Below are 14,414 nucleotides of genomic sequence, written 5' to 3'. Positions count from 1 at the left end.
TGTCTTACAACAATTTTAGAGAGGTCTTGCAGTTTCTCCTGGCTGTGTCATTTAGTTTAATTGTGAAACAACATCCCCCTGAGAAAACTTCTAAATGCTTCATTTGTTTGCTTCATTTCGACTGATTTAATAGGGAAAGCTGTTTTAATCACATACTGCAGTGTAATGCTGTGTTTGGTTTCCTTCTGGAGTAGGATTACTTTGCCACAGTGTCATTAGTGTGTGTAGCTGCTTCCGCTTTATAAGTCCTGCATGACTCTGTGATGTGAGTGCCACACTGAAGCCCTGTGATTCCTTCTTTGCATTGTGGTGATCTTAAAACCATCATTATGTATGGGTTCCTCAACCAGATTGCCTTAAAGCTGTGTGATTAATTCCAGCATCTAATCCCAGTGTAGTGAGCGTGCTCTGCTTCAACTAATCCGCAATGGTTAATGAGACACTGTTTACTGCTTACTCTGTCTAATCCAGGAAATAGATAATCAACAGAAACAGGAAGTACAATAACCCTGACCTCTGAAATATTACTGTAGAAGCTGTAATGTTTTATTCTGATGGAAACTTTACAGTGGGTTTTAAAATTATGAGTTTCAGAACCATCATTTCTGCTTTATATGTTTTAAAGTGAGCAGCACCCTGTGGTGGCCTGCTATCTGACCCCCTCAAAATCAGCCAGATTTTTTTTTACACCATTACTTTAGTATATTTAATAGGCACTTAAAGTACACAACCCCTCTTGTGTACTTCAAGCGCCTATAATTCAGAACATTGGTATGTATGGTAAATGTGGTAAAGAGTTTTCAATAAATCAATAAATATAACGTATATATTTAATAGTTACCCCTGACTAATCCTTAAACTGGCAAACCTTCACAAGACGAAAAAAATGAACATGATGTAAAGCTTGTGAAAAGGGACAACGCCGGCCTCTCTTTCCGATTCTGTTTGTCTTGGTAGAAATCACGCAAAGATGTTTCCATGTTTTACACAATCCTTTTATGACCCATTTTCCATACAGATGCATCTGGAGATCAGCACACGGCAGTCCTATTCTAAAGGCTGATCTAAAGAATTCCACACAGCAGTTGCAGTTATAACCTCTGGTCACCTACTCCTACAGTAAACACCCCCACAATGAAAATACACAGGTACAGTGGCCAGGGGTGCTGACCCCCATCTCCTTTTAAGGTAGTGTCCATTGGCAATGGTCTGCCCCTCACCCTCAGTAACTCTTGCTTCCTGCCCTGGGGGTGGGGGTTGATCATCCTTCTGCCCTGTATCCCAGTTCTTTGTTCCCATTCCAGGCCTATTTTCTATTTTGTATACCCATTAACCGCCATATTGTAATATTAAAAGCAATCCCAAACTATATTCTCTTTAATTCTGATGTACATTAAGGAATCTATTCTCAACAAGCTGAAATTGTCTATAAAGATGTCTAAAGCCTGCTCCGGAAGATAAGTAAGTCTGTGGTGTTGTTGCATTTTAATTTGTGTGCATATAACAATCTGATTTTGTGCTTGTAGCTTAGAGTGCAGTTCTTCTTCTTTGATGCTTAACAGCAGCTAACATCCAGAACGATGCATTACTGCCACCTGTAGGATTCTCCAGTCATTTAACGCCACTAACCAGTCATTGTGTTTGCTAATGAGCATCAGAGGGTAAAAGCTCTATCTTAGCTGCCTGGGTGGATGCTAGACTGAGAGTGTGTTTAGCATGTCTTCAGAAAGACAAGAGGGAGAAAGTTGGCACTTAAGTGGTTGAAGCCTCTGACGCTATGATTCCTGGTGCACCAGGGTGTTTATAACCATTTAACTTCATTAAAAATAGCAATGTGACTCTTGTATTTTCTGAGGCAGATGTTGATATTTACTTTGCTAGGTTTGAGCGTAAAGCTACTAAACTGCTACTAATGTTGTAGTTACAGTTAGCAAGTAAGGCACAGGGGGCTTGCTTTCCCCTGTTTCCCAAGGTCTAATTTACAAAAACTTGAAGAGTGCAATTTTACAAGCACATGAACCTGTACCAGAAGCCTAGAGAGCATTTCCAGGGTATCCAAAACCATCTAGTCAAACCTACACAGACTTTACCAGAGGGAAGGGAATTTTTTTCGTTGGGGGCGTTATGCATCCAGGGCTATTGATTTAGCCATGGTGCAAGACTTGTGCACTGAACTGTGCCCACATGTACTGGGGTGTATTTAGATGAACAAACTGTCAGTCATTGGTGTCAGACTAATGGTCTGTGGACTTGCAGGTTGACAAAATCTGCAAGATTCCTCTTCCTATAGCAAAGTTGTCACTTTGCTATGCCCAGTTCATGACGACTTTTCCGGCTTTAACTATTTTGGGTAACCTGTATGTATACCATGGCTCTTGCTGGGCCTTCTCTGTTGTTAATGTTTTTTTGTTGTTGCTTTTTATGTTCTTGTGAATGAACAGAAAGCTATTTCTGCAGACATGTTTGTAATGCTAGTTTATGGAATGATAAACCTCTGATGAAAATGGTTGCACCATGGAGGGCGAGGCTACAGGCAAAGTGAAGGTGTGTCAAGATTTATAGGAAAGTAGGTGTAAATCAGGTGTAGCACCGTCATTCTTTATGATTAAAATCTGATGGAAATTATAGCTGGAAGGAACGATCTGAAACCACTTAAACGTAGATGGTGCTGAACTGATGCTGAGTGCTGGCTGTTTTATAACTGTTGGAGCAGAACTGTATGAAATTTGGTGCAAATTGGATTTTGTGCTGAGGGCGATGTAATTAACAGCTAGAACTACTAAAAGAAATGCCACTTATGTTGGCAACATTTATTGGTGGTAAGAGGCCTAAATCTGGGCTCAGACTGAATGGATACACATAAGAGTGAAAAAAGGCACATAAAAGAAAGGAAGGGAGAAATATAATAGACAAGAGCCAAAATAACTAGCTTCTATTCTTCCATCTTTATGGTTAAAACTAGGTGTTGGTCAAGTAATGGTAGTAGTGCAAGTAACAGTGTTGGAAAAGGGTAATTCTGACAGTTGGCTGGGAATTTTCGTTCTCACAATGAGTGGCCACAGACACTGATGCCAAGTTACATGTTACTGTACAAACACTGACAAAGTATTTGCTGCCTTCCTGCTTTCCCTGTTTTTTTTTGCATGTTGGTCACACTTAAATGTTTGAGACCATTAAACAAATTTGAATATTAGACAAAGATAACACAAGTAAGCACAATATGCAGTTTCTAAATGAAGGTATTTATTATTTAGGGGGAAAAATCCAAACCTGTTACATATACAGTAGGTATTCAAACACACTGATCGACCTATTCTCTGGGTTTGTGTCTGGGAATGTGTGTTTTATCAGTGCCTTACCACATCAGAGCACAAAAGCCAAGACCAGGTCAGTTCTAACTTATTTGAGGAACGTCACACAGGAACAAGTGTCAGCTGTGAGTTTGTAGCTTATATGAATTCAGTGACTTGTGAATGCAGCACACCGTGAATACTCCCGTCATAAAATCATTTTTTGTCAATTTTAACTTCTTTGTTGTTGTTTTGAATCCTTCTATGGTTACTTTGCTTTGATGTCATATTATGTAGTTACTTTCAGTCACCACTTCATTCCAATCTAAATAAAGTTCAAGTATAAGAACCCCAAGTGTGGTCCTGTGTGTGATTCAAGCTGCTACCGCTCCTCCCGACTCCTGGGGTGGACTGTGCGACTCTTTCAGACTTGAAGCACTACAGTTCATGTCTGTGAACATGATAAAAATAATTTTGTTTATATCTCACAAACTGACTTTAGTCTCCATGGCAGCCCTTTACCATGTAAGTGTACACGGGAAAAAGGAAAATTTGTGTCCATGAACATAAATCAATAAATGAAACTATGAGAGTGTGCACTCTCTGTGTCACTTCACATGACTCTTCAAGCACATGCATGAAATTCCATTTCAGTGTAACTGAATCTGTTTGGAAAATGTAACCGCAGTGTCTCAGGCCCAGATAGTGAGAGAAGAAGCACACAACTACACTTTAACTGCCGTTTTATTTCTATATATGATCAGTATCATATTTTGTGACACTACATGTACAAATCATCTTATAGTTTTACTGTACCTGTACATCACCTTTGATACATTTTGAGCTTCACAAGAATAGAAAACATGAAAAGCTTGCAAAACATTCTGCACATATTCACATTAAAACAACAAATACATTGTATTTATACACACAATTCAATCCAAATGTATCATATGGATATTTATAACTGGCCTGACATATTATATTGTGTAAATAAAACAGAGAAATGCTTAACACTGCTGTTTGTGTATAGGATAACTTTAACTGTGCGAGTACTAATATCAAAGGTGAACATTACGTGCCTGCAATTGTGTGGAATTCACTAAATACTGTAAGTACATAAGAATCTGATTAATGGATTTATAGCCATGGATGAAGCTTGTGTATCTTAGTGGCTGGGAATGCAGCAGGATAAATTGTCTTCTGGTGAATTTAGAGTAAACACGTTCTATACTGCAAGTTTGTAAAATTCACCCTGAATGAAAAAAAATCTATTTTATTTCGAAGAATGCTCGAATTACAATCTCAATGCAAACGTTTTCTCACAGGGTGTCTGTTAACCTCTTCTCCATACATTTAAACTTCCTGCCCATTGTGCAGTTATGTCTACCTTGGTGTCCCCTTAGTCAGCGAAGGCCTGGGGACTGAGGATTTGGACCACTGCTCTGAAACAAACAAGTTTTCTGGTTGGTGATCCAATCTTGAAAACGTATGTATATCAGAATTCACTCTCTTCCAGAATCTCTTCCATGGTTTCCCCAAGCGTCATCTCACCATCGCTACTGGATAGACTCTTCCTGGTGAGGAACTCAAGTCCTGTCACATCATAGCCATTCAGCGCTTGACCCTTAACTTCTCCTTTTCCAAGTACTCTGCCTCTGCCGTGCACAGCCACCTGGAGCAGGTGGGGGTGCATTGTTGAAATGCCGCCCTCGTCATAGGAGTCACTTTGCCGAGAGCACCGCGGATGATGTCCTCGAGTACATTTCCACAGGTGCTTCAGGGGCATTCCCCGAAAACAGGTCCTGACCTTGAAGTGGTTGGTGAACAAGAAGAGCTGCCAGCGCTTTTTTAGTTCAGCTTGTACCTAAAGATAAAGGTTCCCAGTTATAGCAGTCCATTAGGCATATATTTACATACATGTACATAATGGCACGTAGCTTCGGATTTATACTTTTTGGAGTTGCTGCAAGTTACTGACTGCCTTGTACGCAAGTTTTTTTAAAATCACAAGATTTTCAGAAAATGTAACCTCTGATTTCTGGCCTTGAGATCAATGTCACTGCAATTTAATCTTGTCCAACATTTTTTATTAGATGCACCAATAGCATCAAGTTGAAAATCTTAGGCGACTTAATTCTTGAGCTGTCACATTCACAAGATTTTTTAGAAACCTCTAACCAAAGTTGGGCTACAAATCTTTGTGTGTCTTGGGCCATTTGACCTCAATAAATCACATGATAGGGTGGGGCTAGGTTTCACAATGGGTTCACCCGAAACCTCGGCTGATTGTGACCCACATCTGTTTTCACACCTTGTGTGATTAGGTAGAGGATCAATAGGGGGTCCATGACCCTGTTGGGGGACACTCTCATAGGGCTTAAACTGTGGGACTGTTGCTCTTAGAACTGAAGAAGCTTCTCAGATGAAACATCTTCAAGAAACTTAAAGAAGTCCAGACACTTTTTTTCCAAGCACCTTAGACTACGATGACCTGGATGACTGAGGACCTTCACAGACATTTAGTATAATTTAAAAATGGCCCATGTATTTCTTATATGCATCCGTTACACTCCTCTGACCGGCCAATTATCTCATTTGTTGGTTTCAAGTGTTATTAGTTGGGGCGAGGGGGCTGTGGTAGTTCACGGTTTATGGTCACCACTTTCCCTTGTGAACAATTGTTCTTGCATGCTCCACTTTGGTGTTATTTTGATTAGTTGTGCGCCTCATGATTTTTTTTAATGAGGATACTATCTTGTCAGTCATTACCTTGTTCAGTGATATGTCACTATAGAAGCTCAGAGAACCTCAGACCATAGAGGCTAATGTACTACAAGCTGGGGTTATATTATGAAGTACAAACAGGTATGTGGTCTGCTAAACTGCAGAAACTGAAGAAAGAAGCTTTAAAGCTTTCAGGCAACAAAACAAGAACTTGTGCTTTTTAAATTTATTTTTTTGTTAAGTTTTCAGTTCTTACTATACAATTTTCCTGATATCAAAACTGCATTTATTGTAACTGACAAAAGAAAAACATACCTCTCCATTAGCAAAGCAGTACAGAACAGCTACCAAGAACCCCTAAAAAAGATTGTACGCAACAAATAGCAGTTATAATGCAGTTTTAGAACAAAATAAAATTCTCATCAGGTGGATAATTTGTATTAGGGGTGTTACCTGGAATGAGCTGAGGGTGAGGTTGACAAAGTTCCGAGCATAGCGACTGCTTCCATCTACACACTCGTCTATCAGCACAGTGAAGACTACTTCATGGATTCCAAGCAGAGGAATCAGCACCAGTGTTGCTCTGGCCAAGCTAAAGTCCATAAACAAATACATTTATCATTGAGAATGAGTATGAGCATATTTAGAGTGGAGTTATCCTTTGCTCTTTTTAAATCTAAGGGAATAAGAAACATTATATAACCTGTGCGTACATTTATATGCATGATTTTCCCTCGTGGTGTGACATTTATGGTCAGAGCTGTGGGGGTGACATTTGAATTTGTGCTGCACATGGTGAGTGATTAACATTTAAATGGTAAGCCAGGAGTCTGCTGTACCAGTTTAAGAATAAGACTTTGGAAACAGTTCTCAAGGTCAAGCTTGTTTCCTGACATTTAGACAGGGAAGCAGTAAAATCTTAAATACCTGTATCTGTAGTCGGTAAATTTCACCTGATCTGCTTTCAGCTTGGACAGCAGCAACATCAGAATCTTAATGAAGATAAAGAAAATAACCTGCAATATACAACAAAAGCAGGTTTAAATGAAATGCACATTAAAAAAGACTAAAAGTGTGTTGGAAATGCTTCAAAGTAAGAAGATGGCTAATATCATTCATACTTGTGACTATAGCATCATATCACATGCCAACACGAGGCATAAACCATTACATGGAGAAAATTAGGGGGAAAGTAACTAATTAATTAAGCACCACTGGAGCCACATGACATATCTGTAACCAATGTGACTGTGCTATGGTTCTTTGAAAAGTGTGTAGAGGTTGTTGAGAAACTTGACTTACTAACACTGATAAAGTGATCGGGCCCTTTATGATCCACCAGAACCCTCTGTTAATAATGGACCAGCATCTAAGGAATAAAGGGTTTACGAGTCAAGCAGCAGTCTGTTAAACTGATTATGTTAATATAAAACATGTATTGAGAGACTTACTCTGTGTTTTCATATAAAATCTTGACCACTGTCCATGGTGTCACAAACAAGGCCGGAGTTCCTGAAACACCAATGACATGAGATTGTAGTTGAAACTGGAGCATTTCAGATTAACAGATCACACTTAAGTGCACATGAATCAAACTACACAAGAAGATGCTATCGCTCACAGCTTTGAAGCACTACAAGTGCATGAAACCTTCACTGCCACGGGAAATGTTTCTGACTTGGACAAATAATCCTGCTAACAGATGAAACCCATTCATTTTTTACCCACATGGAGAGAACCGATGCAACCACAGAGACAACATGCTAACTCCACAGAGAGCAAGCAGACTCAAACCCAGAACCTTAGTTAACCACTGCACCATTGTGGAGTTAACATGATGAAATACCTAACTTAACATTTAATTCAACCATATACTGCCTTGATCCAGTTCTTTATACTGGCAACCCTTTCTTGGATATCTGTGACTGTAATGGTTACTGGACCCTGTTCTGGGAGGTTGATGTGGTCTTGTCTCAGATCCACGAGCCATAGTTGGCTAAGCTCCCCCCGTGCTACCTTGATCTTAGCCTCTAGTCGCATTCTCCATGGAGGGTATTGCTCCTTGTGGCTGTTCAACTTGTAGCCAAGCATCTCACTGATCACTGCTGCCGTAGTGTAGATCAGCTTGTTAGTCTCGGTAATAGTGACGGTAAGTATTATCCATCGTGCTGCATTCACATCATCTAGTAGGTCTTCTGAGGGTACTTCACGTAGTCTTGGAGGATCCACGTTTCAAGCTTTGCCATGATTCTGTCTTTCAGGTCAGTTCCTCTCGTACTCAACAATCCTTCTTCATTCACACTTTGGGCTTGGAACCCAATCTCGGGTGGGGGTGATGCTATCTCTCCCCTGACCTGACATCCTGGCTCCCCCTTGCTGTAGCATGTGTGTTGTACCTCATCAATCTCTAGCTATGAGAGCATTCCCTTCTTCCGAAAGTTGGAGCACTGAGCTACATTATTTCGCCGTCAATGTGGATGTTTGGTATCGAAGATTCCATCGGTCCCTTCATGTAACCCCAGTCAGCTTCTTCAGCCATAAGTGTGACCCATGTCAGGGCCTGGTGCTGTCCAACTCTTCATACTGGCAAACCTTTCTTGGATGTCTGTCACTGTGATGGTTTATGGACCCTGTTCAGGGAGGTTGCTGTGGTCTGCTCTCAGATCCACGAGCCATAGTTGGCTAACCTCTCTCCATGCTACCATGTTCATTTGTTTGTTCATTCTTGTGTGAACATGTTAATATGGCCACGTCCTTGACTTATCTGGACAAAAGTGAGCTTTGGGCTCAGGTTACTTCCTAATATAAAAGCATGCACACAAATAGTTCATGTCTGACTCACCCCATCCTAGCAGCATGTATTTCTTCAGCAGACACCTCTTGGTCAGCACAGCAGTGAAGAGCAGCGTATGAAGGAAAATGGCCTCCACCAAAAGCCAGAAGTAGTTACAGGCCACAAAGTACTCCATGCACACCTTGGACAATCTGCACATTATCACTATCTGTTAAAGTGTAAGTTTCAGGTAGATTAGTCTCAGAACTGTATCCACTGAAAACCAGAAACAAATAAGAAGACATTATTAACAGTCTTTAGAAAAAACACCATGGTTAGTGTACCGGAGAGCTCGAGTAGGTGTTCCATCCAGGGTCGTCCTTTGGTAGGTTGGAATACATGATGTGCATTATGATCTCCTTAGAAAGGATAGCTGCAGCTCTCAGGATGAATGACACAAACAGATTCATATGGATGTAGTTCCTGGTACAGTGGAGCTTCCTGGTAAGAAGATACAGAAGCAATTTGAAAAAGCCATTGATCCTTCTTGTGCAACTGTAAAAGCATTACTGAGGGCACATGACATAACATAAGTGGAAATGAAAAATGCTCTTGGTTCTCACAGGTACATGGAAATGTTTGTGGCTTTTAATGTAATTAAAAATGATAACTTGTCTCCACAGGCTTGTAAATATCTCTTCCTAGTGGGTAACTGTCAAGTCCTGTAATCCTTTGCATAAAATCAATGCAGTTGAAGTTAATAAGTCCATCCTATATTTTGCTAGTGGTATAACAGAATTATAGAAGCTGTATCCTGCCGAGTGGAAGCAGAATGTTGTAGATGTTTTTAGGCCTAAAGGATATCTTCAGTTACCATCCAAATGTAGTGCCAAAATGTAGCATCCATATTGCAACTGAAGTCTGTGGAGATCTGTTAAAAAACTTCCAGCTTTTGTTTCCTTTACATAAAGCAAGCATGCCAGGTTTACTAAATATGGCAGCTCTATACATGTGAACTACGGTCTACAGTTGGCAGCTCGACTCTATAATGATCTAAAACATGTTATCATGTAATCATACACAAGATCTGATGACCAAAGGTTCAAAGTTAATACCAAAGTTGTCATAAATCTTTATAAACTTTATTTTTCTGAACATTAAAAAATTGTTTCAAACCTTAGCATGCCCATTAGCAGAGTGGCTAATATGAGAGACACCAAAGACAAGGAGTAGCCAATGACAGAGATGAGCCTGAGGGCTGTATGGCGCAGCATTTCATCCTCCTGGAAAAAGATATAATTACACAATAAAGCTGACGGAGGCAATGCTACACTTCTTTAGCACAAAAATTCTAATTAAGGACAATCAAGAAAATAATCCCTTATAGTCTTTCTAGAACTTTTACGCCTAGAGAAAGAAACAAATTGCAAAATAGAGACCTCGCTTTCAGCGTTAAAACCTAAAGGGAAACTATGTAATACACACCCTTTCCCTCACCTTGTCTTTAAAGTAATGGTGCTCCTCACACTCTGAGACATCCCTCCAGGGCTCGGAGGAGTTCTCCATTTGTCGCCATCTCCCATTTTCCAAGCATTCTCTATGTGCGCTCCTAGAATTGTCTGGAGGTAAATGGAAGAAACATGGATGGGCATTATTTCCTCTGACAGCTCAGTGAGAAAAAAGGCTGACTTGGAGGGGAGATAATTACTTTACGTTTATTGTTTTGTATTTATTCTGGGTAGGCAGTTCTTCTCCTTGGAAGAAGAGGTCAAGAATTCAAACTTCATTGTGATATATTCTGTATCATTTTCTGGTGGTAGATTTAAGAAATGTGAAATGTTAAAGTACTTCAGGGCACATCTTTATATTCAGTCTTTCATAAAGTTTCTAAATATGAGGGACATACTGGAAAAATGTCATCTGATGTCCAAAATTAGAGGGGTAGCAGTCTATGCTAACATTTATTTTCCCCTAAGGGACTGTGTCACTTACAGTTCAACAATTTAGCATGAAATTATATCAAAATTGAATCGTGCTGAGTTATAACAATGGTTATTTGAAGCTGGGTGATTTTGTATTACTTCTGCATGTATAGTTCCTCCTGTCTTACTATCGAGAAAATAATTCCATGGAAAATTCAACTTGAATAAAACTGACTTGAGATTGCACAAAAAAAATACATGCACTTTAAACACACACATACACACAAACATAAAATAACGACAAATTTACTCCGATCATTGTGAAGTGAAATTGTGGCATTATGACAGCCCTAAATGCAACCTGTGCTTTTTTCCATGGTTAATAAAGAATACAAGAATTCTTTATTAAACTACATCTATTGGCAAAAACATGAAAAATGTTATTTCAGTGTATATTTAAGAGAAGAAGCATTTTAAATTGTGTAACAGTGGGTTACAGCTCAGGACAGAGTTCCAAGAGTTTATTATGACCACCATTAGGCAATAATACTGTGACTATGTTTCTTCTTTTTTTTACGTTTGAAGTGTGACTGTGTAATTAGCTGTTTTGATTTTGACATTTAAATGCACTGTAAAATTCGTATGCTTTTTGCTGCATTCTTGTGACTAATGAACAAAGTATGCATAATACAGTTTTTAAAAATTTGTGCACTCCTATGTGATTTGTTTCGGATAAAACAACATTACCGTCACTGATCCACGGTAAGAAAGACGGACAGGGGACGGACACATTTCCAGGAGAAGAGTGGGGCCAACACACAAACATGTCAAACGCTCCTTTGCAGTAGTTTCCTGCAATAAAAATAATGCTTGAGGATTTTGTAAAGGTAATAAAAAATGACAAATATGAAGGCTTGCAGAAGGCTTACCAGTTATTGAGAGTGCACTCGCTACCAGAGTTTTATTGCAGTTCTTCGAGTATTCATTCCGCTTAGCAATCAGACTTTCAAGCAGTGAACCTGTTACCTTCCATTCAGATGGAGAAAGAAGTGAGAGAAAAACTGTTATTTGATATGTTTTCGCTCAGGATGATATCTGGGAAAGAATTGTTTAAGATGCTTATATAAAAGACCACATAAACAGTACATCGTACAAAACGCTGATCATTTGACTTATTGGTTTTTATCAGGGGAACATCTTTATTGGTAATGAAATTCATGGACTCCAAACTCTCTCAAATTTGCCCACTACAACAAAAATTAAAAAATAACAGTTAAAATTTAATTAAAAGTCTAACAGACAGGTTGTGTGAATAACATTTTGGAATATAGTTAATCACGAGAAGAAAAGACAACCCATCATTTTAAAAGTAACTTTCAGTTAGGGGCGATTTGTGACTCAAGAGTTGGGAGTTCGCCTTGTAATCAGAAGGTTGCCGGTTCGAGCCCCGGCTTGGACAGTCTCGGTCATTATGTCCTTGGGCAAGACACTTCACCTGTTGCCTACTGGTGGTGGTCAGAGGGCCCGGTGGCAGCCAGTGTCCGGCAGCCTCGCCTCTGTCAGTGCGCCCCAGGGTGGCTGTGGCTACAATGTAGCTGCCATCACCAGTGTGTGAATGTGTGTGAATGGATGTGTAAAGCGCTATACAAATACAGGCCATTTACTAAAATTGTTTAATTATGGGTGTGCCCAGATGTGAGACGCTGTCTTTTTCTTTTACCAAGGCACGCTTACACATAAGGATGTTTTCCTAATGACTTCTCTAACTGACTAACTGCACCATCTTATGGCACACACTTGTGTTACATGAAAGTAAAGATGAGTTTTAAACTTAAGATATTAGTTCAACACAATACCAAATGTAGATGTCTAGAACATGAAGTTATGGTGTTGTTTCTTCAGATTGTTGTAGTTCAATTTCGGAGGTTTTAAATATTTTTAAGTGCAGCATTTTAAAAAAGAACCTCTAACCAAGCTCAGGAAGGCCAACAGGGATAACATGTATAAAAGTGCATCAATAAGATTCAGTTTAATCTTCATTTTAATGAGGTTTGAAACACCTTCTGTGACACAAACATTTTCTTTGTTTTCATGTCCTTTACAACGTGTTTTGTTAGTGGCATTTTCTTATTATTAATAATGTGCCAGCAAACATGACTGTGTGTGCCTACAGGTCCAACAATCGTTTTGGGGTGTCTACATGGGTTTTCTATGAGTCAACTTAGTATAAATTGTCCACCAAAAAACCCCATTACGAGACCAGAGGGGTGAAACTACTGTCTGGTCTGCATGGACCAGCCTGGAGGCTATTTCCAAGCAACCATGTGACGTACTATATATTGCATATGTTTTTCAGCTGACACTGGGATGAGCCAAGTTTGTTAATACAAATATCTAATCAGTCGATTACACTGCAGCACATCAATGCTTTTAAACATGTAGACATGGAAAACAGAACCTGCTGAAGGTCAAACCCAGCATCAGAACGTGGACAAAGGCAAATTAGGGACTCTGAATGTGCCATGGTTGTTGGTGAAAAGAACTTTTGATCTGCTGAGACGTTCCTGCATAATCATCTCAAGAAAATATTTAGTAAGCAGTAGTTCTCTGTGCAAAAACGCCTTATTGATGCCAGAGGAGAATGGCTAGCGTGCATTGAGCTGACAGGACTGTATGCCAAAGAGCATACACAATGCATTGATCCTTAAAACGGCTGCAACACCTGAAGACCACCCAGTGTACCACTCCAGTCAACGAGAAGGCAACGACAACCGATGATTGGAAAAATGTTTCCTGATCTGAGGCGTCATCATCATATGATTCATTTATGTATTTAAGTGAATGCTTAGTATCCTGTGTAATCATTGCATATTTACCATATTAAGTTACTCAGAAGGAGTTTATGAAAGGAGCACAGTTTAATTTTAAGTTTTTGCTAATTAATTTTGCTTCAAATTAAGTGAAAATTAAATCAGTTGTTCAATATTATGAAAGTTTATTTATTCATTCGTTCATTGCTGATTAAATTAAAGCGATTTACAGTTAGCTACAGTCATTTAATTGAATTGTCTATTTAATTTAATGATTGCAAGATTGAATCTTTCACAGTATCTGCAGCCTGCAGATGAAGGCACTGTTGCAGTATCCTTTTTTATCCACTTGGTGGGAGTATTTAATCAGGAGCAGCATCTGTGACTGAGGGAACATTTTCATCTTAGTTTAATCTTCAATTGATACATGCAATTTATCAACCTGGCTCACTGCATTAGTGACATGCCTTCAGCAATGCAAACACACACCTGTGTATTTATTCCGGCCTCAGTGACATATACAGAGTGTATAGTTGTGCCCTGAGCTGGGTCATAAATTCTAATTCCCCCTTAATTTGCTTTCATTAGTGAGACGTCAGCATTTCCTGTATTTGAGACCTCGTCTTTTATAGATGATATCTAGCTCACCTATCTTATCTTGGTTGAACACTTCCAAGCTTCACATCAAAATGAGAGCAACAGCTGAACTAGGCAACCGCCTGTGCCGCTCAGAATGTCCCATGTGAGCCAGCTGATAGAGAGCGTTTTGACTCTCTGAGGGTTGTCTTGTCAAAAACCCATCCAGAGGAATATAAGGAATAGCTGTCTCACTGTCTTCTCTCTTGTCTCCTGTGGGCCTAAACCTCCTTTAAACTCAAACAAAGGCTCCAAC

The 14,414-nt window shown here is 39.5% G+C and overlaps 1 protein-coding gene across 1 annotated transcript; it reads right to left on the bottom strand.

The window, feature by feature from the left end:
* Window positions 1-4,788: 4,788 nt before the first annotated feature.
* glp2r (glucagon-like peptide 2 receptor) lies at window positions 4,789-10,356 on the bottom strand. The gene is made up of 10 exons (XM_005721976.1): window positions 10,288-10,356; window positions 9,967-10,073; window positions 9,135-9,291; window positions 8,860-9,019; window positions 7,469-7,529; window positions 7,320-7,386; window positions 6,945-7,033; window positions 6,471-6,609; window positions 6,333-6,374; window positions 4,789-5,157 (listed from the first exon to the last, which is right to left on the bottom strand). The coding sequence occupies exons 1-10, from the start codon at window positions 10,354-10,356 to the stop codon at window positions 4,789-4,791; spliced, it is 1,260 nt and encodes a 419-aa protein (XP_005722033.1).
* Window positions 10,357-14,414: the final 4,058 nt, after the last annotated feature.

The sequence above is a fragment of the Pundamilia nyererei genome, unplaced genomic scaffold (assembly GCF_000239375.1).
Source record: "Pundamilia nyererei isolate P.nyererei 1_Seehausen unplaced genomic scaffold, PunNye1.0 scaffold00005, whole genome shotgun sequence".
Lineage (NCBI taxonomy): Eukaryota > Metazoa > Chordata > Actinopteri > Cichliformes > Cichlidae > Pundamilia > Pundamilia nyererei.
This window is presented reverse-complemented; position numbering and strand designations above follow the sequence as displayed.